This window comes from Nanorana parkeri, unplaced genomic scaffold (assembly GCF_000935625.1).
Source record: "Nanorana parkeri isolate BGI_ZX_2015 unplaced genomic scaffold, ASM93562v1 scaffold1269, whole genome shotgun sequence".
Taxonomy (NCBI): domain Eukaryota; kingdom Metazoa; phylum Chordata; class Amphibia; order Anura; family Dicroglossidae; genus Nanorana; species Nanorana parkeri.
In genome coordinates this window covers 435,575-455,053 of record NW_017307537.1, presented here as the reverse complement: position 1 = coordinate 455,053, position 19,479 = coordinate 435,575, and the positions used below count along the sequence as shown (strand labels likewise).

General features: G+C 44.3%; 1 protein-coding gene across 1 annotated transcript in view; it reads right to left on the bottom strand.

The window, feature by feature from the left end:
- Positions 1-12,957: 12,957 nt before the first annotated feature.
- CLCF1 (cardiotrophin-like cytokine factor 1) overlaps positions 12,958-19,479 on the bottom strand; it is a 55,948-nt gene continuing 49,426 nt past the window's right edge. Inside the window, exon 3 of the mRNA XM_018568977.1 lies at positions 12,958-13,471. Coding sequence (XP_018424479.1) covers positions 12,980-13,471 — 492 coding nt within the window. The 3' untranslated portion in view covers positions 12,958-12,979. The remainder of the gene's footprint in view (positions 13,472-19,479) is intronic.

Below are 19,479 nucleotides of genomic sequence, written 5' to 3'. Positions count from 1 at the left end.
TGCCATTGTTTCCCCTGTTCATGCATTTATTGGGCAGTACATCATTTGTCTAGTAAAACTTTTACCAAACCTCATAAGGTGTGCTGGTGTGCTATGGATCCATTACCAGAGGTCTATAACAGAGGTGAGACAGAAGTACCCATTTAATCCAGCGGCTCCTTTGAAGGTGAGCGCTACATATACTTGTATCTAGAGGTGCACCGAAATAGACATAAAAAAACCGAAACCGAAATAAAAAAAATTGTCAGGCCGAAACCGAAAATATTTTTATTGTAAATTTGTCAACATTTTTTAATATTTTATTTGTATTTATTTTTTTATAAACTTTTAAAAACATTTTATTCATTCATTTTTTACTAAATATTTTTATTTTTTACTTTACTTTTAGGGGCTTCTGGGAAATATTAGGGGTCTAAACAGATCCCTGATATTTCCCTTTTAAAATAGAAAAAGAGATAGTGGACACAGAAAAAGAGATTGAAGACTCTGTGTTCTCAGTTACACATGAACAGGAATCCTCTATGAGTGTTCCTGTTCATTCATAACATGAGGACATAGTGTGTTTACTATAACCACAATCATGAATGAACAGGAAGTGATGTAGATCACTTCCCATTCATTCATAATTGAGGATATAGTACACATACCATGTCCTCAATTATCTACAAACACTCAGCGATCACTGAGTGTTTGCTCTCGCTCTCCTCTCCGACATGCTGTCACAGGAGGCTGAGCGAGCGGTGCAGGGAGGAGAGCTCGGCCTCCTGTGACAGCACTGTCTCCGCCCCCACACCGCTGTGCCGGACTGTGATAGGCGGCTGAGCGGTGTGGGAGGAGAGACACAGGCCGCTCACAGCGCTCTCCTCCTGCAGCGCTTGGCCGGCTGTCACACTTTCTCTCCTCCCCGCTGGGACAGAGAGCAGCACCGAGCGCGGAGGAAAGAAAGCAGGGGTGCGCCGATGTATCGGCAGGAAAATGGCTTTTTTCGGCATTTAGCCAGAAGTGCCATTTTTGGCCGATATGTTTCGGGGCCGATATGGTGTTTGATGCATGTTTTCTTACATCTAGGACACCTCTGGCCATCAAAATCAGGTTGGGCATGTATAGAGGTTTCCCACTGCTAAAAATTGAAAAAGGTGACCGCCAGACTCAACAAAAACTAATATGGTGTGCATTGTGTTATTTGTAGATGTGCTGAAAAAATAATAGTATATTTGTATGGACAAACAGCTGCCTAGAACTTCTGCAGAAAAAGGACTAAGTGCTTTTCACACATTGCTCCACATACTCAAAGCTTAGACAAGCTCGACATGACGGCTGAGTAAAACACTCCCAATCTTCGGATGTCTGTCTCTGAGTGGCTCGGTCACATAGAATAATCTAAAAAAATAAGTGTCTAGATCTATATTTCATTTTCTATTACATATTAGCACTATATGGGCAATCGCCTTTTAGTTTACAGTGTACGGTTTTGTTCCCGTGTGTAATCGCTCCATTTTCTTAGGTCATACCTGACAAAATATTAAAGCCCATTGCAAAGCTTTCAGTGTTCAGTCATCATGAAGAAATGGGGTGAGTGGGCACTTCCACCAAATGGTTCAGATATCAGCTCTTGGACTGCATCATATCTGCCCAGAAATTGGAGGGAAATAAGTTAAAAATGTCCATTTCATGTGTTTAGTGAATATAAATATTCCATGTTATAATAAGCCATCCTGCTTTCTCATTAGACTGGAGTTTTCCTTTAAAATGGATTTCCAGGCTGAAAGTTAAAAATACGCACTGGCAAAGGACACTAAATTCTCTAATAAAATCAAAGATTATTTTTGTAAAACCTGATTAAATGTTTTCTTTATTGAACGTTGCCTTCCATTCTAATTTGGTGCTTTTCCTAATTGCCATTTGAAAAAGGCCAGCGGTGGAAAGATGCTTAGCAAGGCAGGCACTAAGAGTTGCATATTAGGTCTCGGATCTCCAATTGGAGGAATAGCCAGCTTTCCAAGGTCATGGGTCTAAATGAAATCTGGGAAAGGTAGGGCGAGTGTCGCAGTTCCTTGTACTTTGATCCGGCGCCGGGCTTTGCATCCTGTCAGAGCTGCTCGGTTTCCTGTCAGGCTGCCCTGAATCTAGGTGTTATAAGGCTTGTGCACCTGTGCTTTAGCGACCGAGCAACGTGTCTCCACGCTAGTAGCCGCACCTCTCTGTTTTCTGTGGTATTGCCGCTTGAGTATACCTTGCATTTTGTGTCTTTGTTTGCTCTTGTTGGTTTCAGTGTTCCCTTCCTGCTGCGTTCTTTCATTCCCTCTGTGTTCTGTCTGTGTATCTCTTTGTATGCTGTGGCTGTGTGTTTCCCTCCACAGCATTGCCCCATGCTCTGTTTGTGGTTGCCTCCTGCTTCCCTAGTGTGCTCTGCACTATTGTGCACCTCCCTGCGTTCTCTTGTGCGTTCCCCTCTGCTGTTCCTGTTTATCTCTTGTCTCTGTGGGTACACCTGTGGTGTATTCCCTTCTGTCACCTGCTCCCTGTGCCACGCATGTTCCCTGTGTCTTCCCTCTAGTGCCTGTTTTCTGTAGCTTGTATGCACCCTGTGCTGTGGTCCCTGAGTACCCGCTGGCACTGTGCCTGCACGGGTGTGTTAGAGAGCCGCAACCTGGGAGCTGCCCCGCAGCTCAACATCCACACCATCAGTGGCTCTGGGGAAGACCAGGGGGCTCCTTAGATCCTGCGACTCTGGCACACCTGTGTTTGTTGTGCGGTCACACTGTCCCTTCATCTTCTGAGACCCGTATTCCTGCCCATTCCTAATTCAGTCCCTATATACCGCTCCCCAAGACCCAGAGTTTACGATTCCTGGTGCTCCAGTGCCCTAATCGTGACAATGAGAGGGTGTATTATGTCACAAAGACATGACATTTTTAGCCCTTTTAAACAGCATTTTCCTGTACTCTACGACGAATCCCTCCAAATAAAGGCATATTCACCACGCAGAGCTAAAAGACAGACATTAATGTATTTCTGCATTGAAGAACACCTTACAGCCAGCGAGAGCCACACCTTAAGAAGCTTGTAACGCCAGAGGCATCACAGTGAGTGGCTGATCATTGATCACATGATCGGGAGTCTGTCCCACCAGCAGTTGTCCACGACCGTTACTGTGCTGGGGAAACTGAGTAAGCATATTCTCAACACAAACAAGGGACACTGGCTGTATGCATATATGTAGTAGCTCAGCATTCAGGCCTATCACCGTGCTGCCACATATATGCGTACCGCCGGCGTTAGGGTTTTTTTTAAAGCATTAAATGTAATCAGTGTATTTATCCAATTGTCACTTGCTTTTTGTTGCAATCTAAGCACGTTCTTGCTCCAGCACTAGGAGAGGAATGGGCATGGACTGGGAGCCAACTAGGTCTGCTGCATGCAAATGTGTTAACAAGGGACATACTGATAGGATGAGAAAGTAGAGTGAGCAAGTGTGTGTTGTAAAGTAGCCACCACTCCAGGCTCCCTCCTGTGATGGACTACTAAACGTGAGATTGCAGTCCATCACAGGCAGGCCCGGATTCCCCACAAGGCCACCGTGGCCCGGCCTCGGGGCGGCAGGGAGCAGAGGGGCAGCATCGGGGTATGTTTCGGGGGCGCTGAGCGGTAAGTTGTGCTTTCTACATTTAGTCCTGCTTTGGGAAGGCGGGACTAAATGTAGTGTGGGGAAGCCGCTTGTTCGTCGCGATCACTTGTAAAATGTGTGCAGCCTGTCCCCCCCCCCGCACTTACCTCTCTCCTCTGGTTCCGTCCTCCCCCCGGCCGCCGAGTCTCTCCTCACTGGCCGCAGATGTGGGGAGCAGAGCGGCAGAGTTAAAACTAACCCTGCCGCTCTGTGTACACAGTGAGAGGGGAGAGCTGTGCTCTTCCCCTCTCACCTGTCACACGAGTTACAGCACAGTGCTGTACTAGAACTCCTGTATTGGAGGTGACAGGGTCAATAAAGAGAACCTGTCACCTCCAAAGGCTATTACACAGTGGATTGTTAACTTTATTGCTATCACACAGGAGATAGCTAAGTGAAAAAAAAAAATACAAAAATTACAAAAATAATAAGAAATAACAATTAAATAAAATGAAAAGGTGATTAAAAAGTAAAAAATTATAAGAAAAAAAATTATTAAAAAAATAATTTGCCATTCTCCATTGTTGGGTTGGCGGGGAGGGGGGTGCATTGCGGAACCTGGCCTTGGTACAGCAGGGAGAGTAAATCCGGCCCTGATCACGGGAACGAGCTTGGAGCGGCGGCTACTTTACAACACACACAGGGACTATGGGGAACAAAAGTAGCCCCCCTCCAGAAGGAAGGGCAGTGTCAGCACCAATTCCGAGATGATTGGAGGATCTACAGTCGAGTGATACACAAATAAGATACATCTTTGTTAAAGGAGAACTATGGGGTCAGGGCTTTTATCCATAGTTCTCCTTAGGGTAACGGGAGGACACAAACTAGCGTCCTCCCGTGACCCTATGCTCAGTATACCGCCAGCTACAGCTGGCGGTATACTGAGACACCGCAGCCGGAGCGGATCCCGATATCGATGTCGAGATCCGCCCAGCTGCGTGAGTGACAGCTGGCTCTGCCTATCTAGAGGCAGAGCCAGCTGTACCCGCCCCCTCCCCCGTCCGTTCCGCCAGTCAGCGCTGGCAGATCGGAGCGGGGAGAGGGGAATCCAGCCCCTCCCCCTGTCACGGCAGAGAGCCGTGACAGGATCGAGAGGTGAGCGAACCCGGTATGTGTTCGCTCACCTCCCGATCTACTGAGCCGACCTGTGACAGTCTCATTGTCACAGGTTGGCTAGAACTATGAGGTGAGTGAGAAGCACTCACCTCATAGTTCTCCTTTAATAGTTAAGGTGCCCGAATGTATTTTTAAGATTTAACTTCTGAGTTTAGTGTCACTTTAAAGGTATGTCAAATATTGGTATACATTTTGGTCTGCTTGGATTTGAACTTTAGGCAGTGTAAAGGACATTTCTAAATATTTCAGTTCTGATAGCAGGTAGGTCAGAACACAGGTTTGCATTTTACACGTCAAAAAACACATCTGGGTGAAACACAAACAGAGTTTAAGAATAATCCATTTATTTAAACACATGACGTGCCTGAATCCATACATCTAGGACTGGAATGGGTACAATATTTAATACATTCTGAAACATTAATTTATTTTTTTTGGTGTATATACACACTGAGACTTATCTCTACAATAAACAGTATATTGTCATGGGGCATACACATTTCCAGAACAGGTGCCAGCATAGCAAGGGCCCAGGGTAAAAAAAACACTGTCTAGATACATACATACATGCCTACCTATAGGCAGAGGGCCTTTACTGAATAGCAATGCACAGTGCAATGATGTGCACTTACTGATAACAACCAATCAGATTCTGATTCCCACTAACCACACATGATTTTTGATTGGTTGCTGTGAGTAATTAGACTTTACATGTTACTCATTGCCATACTAACAGGTTTATTTGATTAGGAAAAGAGCAAATGTGGAAAATGCAATAATCATTAGTAACCAATTAAAATGTATGTTTACCTGCTCTGACTCTACTAAACTGATATCTGATTGGTTGCTATTGGTCTGTGCATTGTACACCTGATTAGTGATCTTTCTTATTAAAGGGTCAGCCCAAAAGTAATATGCAAAGAGGATATTTTATTGTATTGGGGTGAGATCCCTTGTTCTCCTGTCTACCTCAAACCCTTAAACTAATAAACAGTAAAAGAGGGTATACAATTCTTACATTGGCTGGAGAAATGACTGCTATGGGATCCTACAATCAGGTGTTGCAATGCCATGGCATTCGATCATGTGATCTCTGCTGAAGGAACGATGATATTTTACACTTGATGATTTTTCCCTTCACCAGAAGTCAAATGACCAGATAACTAGGTATTCAGAGACATTGTCAACGTCCATGGGATGCAGAATCAGCACTTCTTCTCTCTACAGTAAGCGTTCTATCTGAATTTTACAGAGGAGGATGGGCAGAGGAATGGAGGATCTTATTTTACAGACAAGTCTGCTTTTGAGGATGGATTGAATGAGGATTAAGAATGGATGAGGATTATACTGATATCATGTTCTCCTTGTTGGGTTAATCATGGATTTGATGCTAAAGATAATGCAGCCAAAGGCACGGTGTAACTCCTACTACAGCAGGAACAGGGGGAAACCAAAGAGAGTGAAAAATAAGGTGGCAAAATGTCACCATTGGAATCAACCAGAACTGGGAAAAAGAAAAAAAACACCTCTATACATGAAATAGAAGCTTTGACCCTTTAATAAAACCTGAAAGACCACATAGACTTACATATTCCACAGGCAAAGGCATATTTTTAAGCAGTCAAAAGAATACCTGTACGTCCAGTACCCCTAGAGGCACCAAAATAAATACAATTGATAAAATAAATAACATTTCAAACAGCAATAAATAAATATGTACAAAGGGAGAAGGGTGCCAAAAAACACACATAAGCAAAGAAACAGATGAAAAGGTAAAAAAGACAACTGCATTATATAGACAATCAAACTAACCTATTAAGCTATATTTAGAATAGATCTTCAAATATAGCACCACCTTATTAACATATTTGACCTGGCAAGACATGGCAAGGAAATGATCAACTTTGTATAACATATTCATTATCTGTCCCATTCTGTTATGCACCTTGAAGTATCCAATACACCCAAGAAGCTGGATTCAGATTTTGGGGGATTTTTTTGGCAGAAGGTTTGTCTAGAGCTGTTTATATTCATATTCACAATGTTCCATAAATACAAGATTCATAAGTTTCTCTATGGCGTCAAGAACAATCTGAATTCTCCATTTGGGTACCCATTGGCGAAACATTTCATGAGGAAAACATGACGGCTGTGAATGCTCGGTTGACTGGTTGTCATTCAGATCCCCTGGCTTTAAAGGAGAACTATGGGGTCAGTGTTTTTCCCCATAGTTCTCCTAAGGGTCAGGGGAGGACATATACTAGCGTCCTCCCGTGACCCAAAGCTCAGTATATTGCGAGCTACAGCTCGCGGTATACTGAGACCGCCGCAGCCGGGACGGATCCCGACATTACTGTCTGGATCCACCCAGCTGCATGATTGACAGCTGGATCTGCCTATCTAGAGACAGAGCCAGCTGTACCCGCCCCCTACCCTGTCCGTTCCACCAGTCAGCGATGTAGAGCTCTCTGCAGGGACAGGATCGAGAAGTGAGCGATCGAGACAGTGATGGTCTTAAAGGAGAACTATGAGATGAGTGAAAATCACTCATCCTCATAGTTCGAGCCGACGTGCGTCATTGAAACTGTCACACGTCGACTCTATAGATCGGGAAGTGAGCGAACACATACCGCTGCTCGCTCACTTACAGATCATCTCCCTGCAGAGATCGGTGACTGTCAGTCACCACTCCCCACAGGGATTCCCCCTCTCTGATCCTCAGGCACTGACTGGAGGAACAGACGGGGAAGGAGGCAGGTACAGCTGGCTCTGCCTCTAGATAGGCAGAGCTTGCTGTCAATCAGATAGCTGGGTGGATCTCGATAGTATTGTTGGATCCGTTCCGGCTGCAGAACTTTCAGTATATAGCGGGCAATAGTAAGTAGCGTTGGATCACAGGAGGAGGTTAGTATATGTCCTCCTGTGACCCTAAAGAGAACTATGGGATAGAAAGGTTACCCCACAGTTCTCTTTTTTTTTTTAAATGTATTAATTGTGTATCACTCGACTGTAGATCCTCAAATTATCTCTGAATTGGTGCTGACACTGTCCTTCCTTCTGGAGGGGGGCTACTTTTGTGCCTCACGGTCCCTGTGTGTGTTGTAAAGTAGAACTTGAATAAAGATGTCACCAGCACAGAAGTTTCCAAATTAGTGCAAATCCAAATTGAGTCAATAAAATGGATTTGCACTGATTTGGAAACCTTAGTGCTGGTGTTCTGGTGACATCTTTATTCAAGTTGTACTGTGAGCGGTGCCATCCGCGGTCATTTCAAGCACCCGTTGTTATTATTATCTTTTGGGATATCCGGTAAGGAGTGCGGCACGATATATGGACATTGTGTTGTAAAGTAGTCAGCGCTCCAAGCTCCCTCCTGTGATGGACTACAAACTAAACGTGAGATTGCAGTCCATCACAGGAGTAAGCTTGGAGCGGTGACTGCTTTACAACACACACACGGACCGTAGGTAACAAAAGTAGCCACCCTCCAGAAGGAAGGACAGTGTCAGCACCAATTCAGAGATGATTTGAGGATCTACAGCCGAGCAATACACAAAAAAGAAACATTTTTGTTAATAGTTAAAGTACTTGAATGTATTCTTAAGATTTAACTCCTGATATTAGTGTCACTTTAAGGACCTCTATGTGTAAAACAGAATGGGATAGGTAATAAATACTACTTACAAAGTTGATATTTGTTTGCTCATCCTTACTGTATTAAATGTGCAAATAAGGTCAAGTTATGCTTTAAAGGGGGTGGACCATTATCCAGCCAGTAGCTACATTGCCAAGAGGCGAATAAAACAGGTGCTCAATGTTAATGCTATTGGACATGATTGGAGGTGAGCTTGAGAAAAAGGAAGATGTTTTGCTGGCAACATCCATTTAAATGATGTATTACCTTGGCATGACACAAAACCCACCTCATGTGGACAAAAGGTAAAAAAAAAAAACAACTTAGGATGGTCCATCCCTTAAAGCTTGTTTAAGATAAGTGGCCTTAAATTAATAGGTCAGGAGCAAAGTGGAAGCACTAATCAACAGCAAAACAATCAGAATACATTTTTAGGTGTGAACGGCAGGAAATTGCTACATTCTGATGGGTTGCTCTTGGTATCAGCAAACCTCTGCACTTTGCTATTGGCCTTTATTTAATAACGCAGCAAGAGCAGTTAACTCACAACAGCCAGATATTAGCTTATTCATTTTCAAAATAAAAATCGGTGATCTATTCATTATACTAGAGGACAAGTAACTAGAATTTAATTGCAAGTTAAAAAGAAAAAATTAGATGGGTCATTGCAAAGAATATTTGAATGCAACAACCTGTCCTGTGCTCTATAATTGCTGTCCAACATTCTCCAGAGGCTTCTTGCATTTTGCTATATCCCATGGCCTGATGGTATTGGCCAATCCAGCGCTGATGTTCTAAAAAGCTGTCAACTTGGGTAGAGGAGAGTTGTATCAAAACTGCACCCTCTTCTCTCTAGTGAAGACAGTGAATCGTAGTAAATTATGAAAATATGCTGACACCAGAATGCCCCAAAAAGGAATAGGAAACTACAGAATCTCTCTTGGGGTCCCCAAAACAATGAAACCCAAGAATGGCTAATTTGCCTGGGATTTACATAGACTGTTTAAACTGAAACTCCATTTTTTACTTTACGATGGAATTCACATTTTATTACACTTAGCCCCTTGTTCCCTTGTTAAAGAGATCCTGTCAGGTCCTCTCTTGGGGTCCCCAAAACAATAATACCCAAGAATGGCTAATTTGCTTGGGATTTACATAGACTGTTCAAACTGAAACTCCATTTTTTACTTTAAGATGGAATTCACATTGTATTACACTTAGCCCCTTGTTCCATTGTTAAAGAGATCCTGTCAAAGAGATCTTGTTAAAGAGATCCTGAGAACCCCCAAAACAACGAAACCCAAGAGTGGCTAATTTACCTGGGATTTACATAGACTGTTCAAACCACAATTCCCTTTTTTTTCCTTTAGGATGCAATTCACATTTTATTACACTTAGCCCCTTGTTCCCTTGTTAAAGGAGAACTATGGGGTAACTGGTTTTCCCCATAGTTCTCCTAAGGGTCAATAAGTGAGTGAGCGATGATATGCGTTCGCTCACTTCCCAATCTATTGAGCCGACCTGTGACAGTTTCATTGTCACACGTCGGCAAGAACTATGAGGTGAGTGAAAATCAGTCACCTCATAGTTCTCCTTTAAAGAGATCCTGCCAGGTCTCCACAGAGGACAATGTATACACCGTTCTTTGGTGGCCTGTTTCTCCTACCTCTTCACTGTTCCAGCACAGTGACCTCAGAAAGCTTCTTTGGCGTTCAACAGTTCCATGAGTGTTGGATGCCTGTGTCCGTTGCCATGCACTGGTTCCTGCCTTCGATCTCTTAGGCCACTATATGACTCAGAGTATCGAGGAAGGCACCAGATCAGCAGGGGACACTGTCATTCAACCGTTTTCGGAGTGTCGGATGCCAAAGAGACTTTCCAAGAGTGCAGCACTGGAACAAAGCAGAGATTGGAGAGATAATGATATGCTGTCTTCTCCTAAAGGGGAGTAAAAGTTGAAGAGACCTGACAGTAGGGATGTCCGGATACCGATTCTAGCATCGGAATCGGGCCCGATACAGGGCATTTTGACAAGAACTTGTACTTGTACTTGCCATCGGGACATCCCTACCTTCTCAACCTAAAAATAAGCTGGTGCCATCAACAGATATTTGTGTCACACTACCAGAAAACAATTCAGGCTAAAGATGACAACAACCCTCCCAACCCCTACATCCCCCCATTCAGTTTTCCACAGAACGAAATGTGGCAATCCTGCTTAACACTTAAAAGTAGCCTATCACTTAAAGTGTACCTGTCATTAGCTGAATATGTGAGCTGCCATTGCTGAAAGGTTGTTCTAAAAAAAGCTAGCTTCTTAGCTCTTTCTTTGGCATCATAATATTTTAAACGACTGACACAGAACAAGGCAGAATTTTGACATTTCTCCGATCCTCATTTCCTGCATGCTTGTGCTGGGTCTCTGATGTATGAAGCCTGACACAGCCATGCATCTAGTATTTTCTGGAAGAGGGCAACAATGGCAGCCCACATCTTTCTCTCATGACAGATGTACTATAACCCACTCTACCTTAGTCATCCCCTTCCCCCATCCCCTTCTAATCTATTGTCTTTTCTGAAAAATAATTGGTCACCTAGTGCTTGGATCTTCACCAGAAACAAAGCAGTGCCGGAATTCCAGCCTAAAACACAACTGATTTGATCATGTTATCATCAATTCGAGTTATTTTCTCCCTAGAGATATAGCAACATGCACGGTACAACAAAGACCACCATGTACAATCAAAATCAACTGCAAGGTGTTTACTGATGCCAAGCATTGGTGTTCTTGTGCCAAACAAGGTAGTAACAGATATGTCAGATAATTGGCTGGATCATTACATGTGGGTGGCTATATGTGTTCTCTAGTGATCTTTGAGTCTGCCTCTACAAGCACTTGTTCGGTACTGTCATATTTGTCCCATGGCTACTACTAGAGCTAGACGCTTTTCTACACTGACGTGAAAGTCAGTTAGCATCACTAGATGCTTCCAGCCCCTCAGAGAGGCAAGTCAGCAATAGAGGGGCTATGGAATTCCTTGGATTTCAGAATAATGTTTTGTAATCTGTGCAGAACTTCTGCTACACAAAATATTAAAAGATGACCTCTTCTTGTGGTTGTTTCTGGTCCTTTGCGGGTTGAAGTACAATCCTGCCATTAAATCTTCGCACAATGATACAAGATTTACCAGACCGAAATCTTAAAGTGAGCCCCCAGATAGGTAAATCCTAGGAGCGGGGGAGGGATATTCTTTATTCCCAATAATCCCCTTTAAAGGAGAACTATGTGGTCAAGGCTTTTCCCCATAGTTCTCCTAAGGGTAACTAGCATCCTCCCGTCACCCAAAGCTCAGTATACCGCGAGCTACAGCTCACTATATACTGAGACGCTGCAGCCGGGACGGATCCCAACAATTATGCCTGGATCCACCCAGCTGCGTAAGTGACAGCTGGCTCTGCCTATCTAGAGGCAGAGCCCGCTGTGACCCATCCCCTCCCCCGTCCGTTCCGCCAGTCAGCGCTGGAGGATCGGACAAGTGAGGGGGGCATCCAGTCCCTCCCCTGTCACGTCTCTCTGCACGGATAGATCGAGAAGCGAGCGAGCACCAGTATGTGTTCGCTCACTTCCCGATATACTGAGCCGACCTGTGACAGTTTAATTGTCACATGGGGGGGGGGGGGTTTGGTCATTTGCATCTGGCTGTTTTCTGAGTTTTGCAGCAAAAGGAGCACTAAAAATACATTACTAAAGTATGTACAATAAGACAAGTACTATACACACATATATGTACATAGATAAAAGCACTTAAAGACAGCTACAAAAATATCATTTGCAACGGATATGTCAACAGCTTCATATATAAGGCTATTTTTCCTTGTTATATAAGTGGCACGCAGCACCTTCTTTTAAATCAGATTACTGGGTGCAAATATTTGGTCATAGATGTGTATCATTGTTTAAATGTCCATAAAAGTGGTTTCAATGGACCACTACATTTGTTTGAACATAACAGTGCATGGTAGAACACGTATATCTAGATTAATATGCATATCACTGATACATATCTAATATTTTCTCATTAAAAGCATCTTTTAATTGTTTCTTTTGGATTGGTGCTAATGGGACTGGCTCCGGTTTGACCTCCAAAAGGTGAAAAAATAAACATTATCTCGTCGATAAACATGTTGTATGGAACAAAGTGGTTGTTCACCTCTTTATAAAGCTCTTTTTTACGCATAAATAATCTAAAAAAAAATTGTGCAAGCCACAGAAATGTTTATCCAACCTGCAATGAGAAATGTTTGCTTGGTAAATCTTAGGAATTGCGTCCAATTTGGTAACCATGTTTTGTTCTTCTTGTATGTAACACTACAAAAAAGACTCTGGAATAAAGATAGCTGGTAAACTTTCTATCACTGTTAATCTTCCTTTGTCAAGGAAGCCAAGGAGCAAGGTTCACCAGAATACTTTCTTACATTACTTTTCGGAGTGTACTTGCTCTTTTTAGAAGTGTTTCAATAAGAAGTTCCTACATTATTCGCTCTCCTCCATCTCCACCACATCAGTAGCCCCGAAATTCCACTCGGAAGGATACCACAGCCGGTACCTTCCTTTTTAGCCTGTTGAAGTCCTTTGCTGACCTCCAGAGCCAGATCTGCAGCTCTTTCAGCAGCCAGAAGTCCTCCATCTTGCGCAGAAAGTCATTGCCCCTCCCAAACCCCAACCCAAGCTGAGGAGAAAAAGAAGAGAATTCAGGTGGTGGCTGGTAGCCCAAGGAAGACATGACACCAGCAATGCTGACAACTAGACCCTGCAAGCTGGTGCAGAAGCGTCCCAGGCTTCTTCGTAGTTCAGTTCTGGCCACTTCACTGTCAATAGAACGCAGGTAACAGAGCAGAAGACTGTAGGCCCGGTGGTTCTCTGCTAAACGCAGGCTGTCATTCAGGTTGCGCCACATCTGGGAGTCCACTGAGGCACTGGGGATGGCGTCCGGACCACCAGCACGAGGAGGGTTGAAGTCTGGGTCGTTGAAAGGAGGACCAAGATAGTTTAGCTGATGGTGAGGAAAAGAAAACATATTTTGAAACGTTGATCAATACAGAAATTACCCAGGTCATATTAGAACAAAACTGCAACCAAAATGTCTATTCTTTTTTTTGGGTTAAGACAGAAAATGGGCGCAAATAGTGATGGGACATATTTGTTTGTGTTGTGAATTTTAACTGGATGTTTAAAAACATTCTTCTTTTAACAGCGTGTGCACAAAAATCCAGGTTCACACCATTTTCCGGACCACTAGCGTGACGGGAGGACGCTAGTTTGTGTCCTCGCATTACCCTAAGGAGAACTATGGGGAAAAGCCTTAACCCCATAGTTCTCCTTTAAAGCCCATTTTAAAGTGACCCTGTCAGGTTCTTAACCACCTCAATCTCATCATGCCAAAAATTAGATCACCTTTTGGGTGTCTACTTTCCACAAAGGGATCATTTTGGGATAATTTGTACTGTCCTGGCATTTTATATAAGATACTGTATGTTTTATAACAGAAATTCGCTTTACATTTAATTACGCTTTACATTTAATTACGCTTTACATTCAAGCGATCGGGCATCTAGAGACGCCCGATCGCTTGTAATAGCCGCTGTCACTGGCGTTGCCGTTTCCTAGATTTGCCATGCCCGGTGCGGCCGGGACCGGCACGGCTGCTCCGTGACAGGAGATCAAAGGGAGCTCGGTATACGATCTCCCTCTGATCTCCTCTCTGGTCCCCGAATGCACGAAGTGATGTATATCAAGTCCTCACGAGCAGGGCTTTCCTCACCGCCTTGTCTTGATTTGTATTGTGATTGTCCATCAGGTCCGCTCCTCTGCTCAGTTGCTGGTGTTTCAATAGCCAGTCTGCTATTGGCTATATCAAATTAAAATAACTAATAGCACTCTGGCTATTGTCCCGGCTGCTTACATCTATCGCCTGTGGAAGCTAGCCGGCAGGAGAATGGAGCCGCACCGCAGGAAGGGGGCCTGGGTGCAAGTAGCTGGTCTTGCCTAGGGCGCAAAATAGTCTAGCACCGGCCCTGGGCATTCCACTGCAAATGCAAAAAAATGCTGCTTGCTCTATTTTTTTGCATTTGCAGTGGGACGGAACACAGGCAAAGTTTTTCCATGCGTCCAATCGCACTGAGGGGCGGGGGCGTGTAAGCGGTGCCATTGAATTCAATGCACCGCTACGCCCCCTCCCACCCCTCTGGAACACACCGCATTTGATGTGAACAAGCCCTTAATGTGTGTTTTCACAGTCTTAATGCTACAAAAACAAACACAACTAAAACATAAATACATTTTTCATACAAACTGTATAAAAGAGTTTTAGCAACTCACCTAAGAAAAAGCTAGTTCAGGAGAGCAGAGAGAGAGAGAGAGAGAGAGGTTAAAAGTAAGTTTATGATAGCAGACGGTTAATCAGAGGTAAATAAGTAGGCCTTTTATTATAAACATGAAAACTTTCAGCATTACTTCAGCTGAGTTATGTAAAGCTGTCATTTTATGATGTTAAAGATGTTTTAATCTTTTAGTATATTTTGGATGAGTCAGTTCTAAGGTGCCTAATAAGTCCAACACAAATATTTCCACCTATTAATATAGGTAAATGCTAGCGCAGTCCGTCTAAGGAAAATCATGTTTTTCTCCGTTGCTGTTTGTTCCCTCGTTAGATAGATTTACACTCTTTTTTTGTCTTAATGGGCATTGTCACTGGTGCTGAAAGTAAAGTAAAAAGCAACATTTTAAATTGTCACCAAAACATTGGAAATCTTCCAATGGGAACATCTGTTCTGGTGACTACTGCCTATAGGATTTTCCTCTTTTTGAAGAGATTTACTTCCACTTCCTGTTGTGTCTACAGAACACAAACAGGGTTATTCACTACAGGGTGAAGAGTTTGGAGGAGGCAGGAGAAGTGCACAATTTAGGACAACATCGCTGAACTGGAAAGTGAGCTGAATTGGAGAATTTTTCCTAATCAGCTATTTTGTCCTAGTTTGTTCACTTCTCCTGCCTTCTCCAAACTCTTCACCCTGTAGTGAATAGCCCTGGAAGTGAATGGAAATCTCCTTGATGGGACACAGATGGCAAAACTGACAGGGACTTCATTCCATACACCCCCATATGTTTCCACGTCTTCCCCATTATTTGACGTGATATCGTCCCTTATATGCACATGTATGCGGATTCTCAATCACAGGAAAGACACCCACCATGCTCTGAAGTCCACATAGTTCCAGGGTACTTCAACAGCCTGCACTGGTCCTGGTTCTCTTCCTCTTTCCATCCCTCAGGCCTCATTCATGTTGGAGGCCTCAGGGAAACCTTTTCCCTCACTTCCAGCCCATGCCCATCCCCAGGCCTCGGCCTAGCCTGGGGGGCAGGCTGAACAGGACCCAGCCCTAATCCATGGCTGGTCCCGGCGAGAGAGAGAGAGAGAGAGAGCACATGGCAGCTCCCACCAATATATGTACTCTGTCCCAGCATGCACCACTGGCTGAGAAAAGCCCAGTGATTGGCTGCTGTACAGTACATACACTACTACAGTATCCACCATTGGCTGTCCCACAATATGACAAAGTCACACTCCGCCCATGGGGGGGTACAGACAAGGCTAGACACCTGGGATTAACCATGTAAATCGCCACTACTAATTCAACCAGGCTGTCTACAGCCCTGGCTATCACTAAATGTCTAGTAGTCACATCACAGAAGGTGATGGGTGCTACAATATAAAAGAACATATTCCCGGGATCCCTTTAGATGGGCTAGCTTCACCTGCTGGCCACTGAGTGCAGCAGACTTTGTGCTGATTGGTTGGCTGGTTGCATGCTTTCACATAATGCTTGGGAACAAGATGATTGATGGCAGGGGAAGCCTATCGCTGGGGTGCTGTCGGCAACGAAGGAGTGATTGCTGAATGATGTAAGTCATTTACACAGGAAATTAAGGCGAGCTCAAAATAGCTGCTGTGGCTTCAAAGGGTTATACTACAGAAATGCAAATGTACATGAAATTGAGTATTCTATTTCAACAGAATAGAGGACTGTGGGGGAGGTAAGGCTGGAGTTCAGCTTTAAGTCTCTTGCATGTGCCAATTTATTCTCTGCACCTGCCTGTCAGACCAGGGCTGGGTACCTGTCTTGTTCAGACTGATTATGTAACGCGATGCTGACAGCTTGTTTATTTGCATGTTATATAAGAACCTGGCATTGTATACACTACTCAAGAGTTGCTAGTGGTGCCCCAGGCGAAAGGGTGATGTGTTCTAGGTAGTGCGGTCGGGGAAGCGGAACAGAGAGGGAAATTAGCGAGAGAACAGCAAAGGAGGGGCCGAGTCCTTGAAGATATAATTATTTGTGAATGTGCGTGTATATACAACAGTGAGTGTTTATGTCAGTGTATACTTAGATACAAGGATCCAATGACACCTCAAGCCCCCACAGTGTATACAACACCGCTGATTGAAGCCTCCGGGGAATGCCTAGTTGTGTAAGTGTATCTATGTGTGTACACACAGCATTATATGTATATCCACACACTGATCCCCTTGTGTTTACAAATGGACATTCCTGAAACAAATAAACACGGGGATCAGTCTCATCACAGACCACGTTCGTCTCCGGCGTGGAGTAGAAATAAAGGGAATTCTTTCTCTATTCTGCTGGCAGTCTTAAACGTGGCTTCAAGGATCAAATAAAGATTGAGTGTGGTGCTAGTCATGCCACTGTTCCTAAGCTCCAACATTTCACAAGCTTGCCTTCCTGATATGAAAGTTATATCATGAAAAACAAGCTAGATGAAACGTTAGGACTGAAGCCAAGCTAGTGAATATACACCTTAATGTGAATCTGTTCTATATCTATGCTGATGACACTCAAATATATCTTTCTACTCCACAACTCACCCCCTCTGTGTCCTTGCGTGTCACTAATCTTCTAACTGACATATTAACTACCTCCGGGCCGGCCGTAGTCAAAAAACGGCCGGCCGGGAGCTCTCTAGATCTGAGAGGGCGTCTTTAGACGTCCGCTCAGACACGCCCCCAGCGGCGAGCGGGAAATGGCCGATATTTAAAAACAGGCAGAGATGCCTGTTAACATACAAGCGATCCGCTGGCTGTAGAGCTGGCGGACCGCTTGTATGGGGTAACGATCGGTGCCCCCCCCCTCCGCGATCCCCCGCCATTGTCCCACTGATCCCGGGCTCCGCTGTGCGCGGTGCGAGCCCAGGATCAGCATGGTGCCTGTGTCTCCGGTCCCCTCTCCTCTGCAAGAATGCAGGAGTGTTGTATATTACATCACTTCCGCATTCTTGAGTCACTCTCCAGCTTCAGAAGCTGGAAAGAAGCTGATGGAGCAGATCTGTGCTTCATCAGCTTCTTTTGGGGGGTCCTAGGTGACATTAGGGGTCTTGAAAACCCCTGATGTCTCCATTAAAGGGGACCTGTCACATATTTTGCTATCACATAGGGGGGTTTTATTAGCCCCCGTATGTGATAGCAATAAAAGTTTAGTGAAAAAAAAAATAGGAAAAAAAATGAAAGTCCCCCCCCCAAAAAAAACTTTTAAGTTACACATAAAAAAGAATAATACAAAAAACTGAAAGTCCCCACCCATACATACACGATCCGATCCAGCGCTGACTCCGCTGTCCTCCTCTCGCCTGACGTCCCACAGAGTTTGTGCGGGTGCACGCTGCTCCACAGACTTACCTTGTGTCTCTCCTGGCCGGACATCTGAAGTGCGCATGCGCCCGCCCGAGACTCTTCAGATGTTCGGACGGGAGCGTGCGGCAAAGACGCGTTTCAAAGGTTTTATTTTTTATTTTTTTCGTTTTTACATATATCTACTGCTTGTTAAAATACACAATGATGCATCTAGTGCAGAGGTGGGCAACTCTGGCTTTAACTACAAATCCCAACATGCCTTTGCCTTTGGGAGTCATTCCTGTGACTGTCAGTCTTGCAATGCCTCATGGGACCTGTAGTTCCACAACAGCTGGAGGATCAGAGTTGTCCACCCCTGATCTAATAGAAGCAAGCCGTAACATATCATGTTAAAGGCATATTTTAAAGCCGTACTCCAGGCAAAAGTTAAATACATAGTTAAAATATGTCTATGGGAGATGTCATACTGTCAAAAGATTTGTAATTCTGTTAATCCAGTTCTGAGATTTACAGAGCCCTGCCAGAAAAAAAAACAGACCCAGCCTGGTGACCAGACTTTTCTCTACTGCAGTTTGGAAGCACAGTTAAGTCCCCTCTCTGCCCCTAGTCTGTGATTTGACAGTTAAGGAGTAGAGGCAGACTGATGAGGTTATCACTTCTCTCCACCTCTCTCCATCTGTCAGCATGTTCCTTTTACGCACATGTGCCCTGTTGCATGCCTGACTGACTTCCAGTGCAGACAGTATTTCCATGATAGGAGTGTGGAGGATATGACAGCAGACAGAATGAGCAAGAGATGAATGTTGAGGGTATGATGGTGGCAGAATGTGCAGAAGAGGAGTGAAGAGAGTATGACGGTGGACAGTATGTGTATTAAAGGAGTGCGATGGTATGATGTTGGGTAGTATGTGCCGAGGTGAGTGTGGAAGATATGATGGTGGGTAGTATGTGCATGAGATGAGTGAGGCGGGTATATTGGCAAGTAGAATGTGCCTGAGAGGAGTGTGGAAGATATGATGGTGGGCAGTATGTACATGAGGGGAGGGTGGAAGGTATAATTGTGGACAGTATGATGTTGAGTAGTATGATGTTGGGTAGTATGCGCCTGAGACGAGTGTGGAAGATATGATGGTGGGCAGTATGTACATGAGGGGAGGGTGGAAGGTATAATTGTGGACAGTATGATGTTGGGTAGTATGTGACTGAGAGGAGTGTGGAAGATATGATGTTGGGCAGTATGTACACGAGGGGAGGGTGGAAGGTATAATTGTGGACAGTATGATGTTTGGCAGTATGTGACTGAGAGGAGCGTGGAAGATATGATGGTGGGCAGTATGTACATGAGGGGAGGA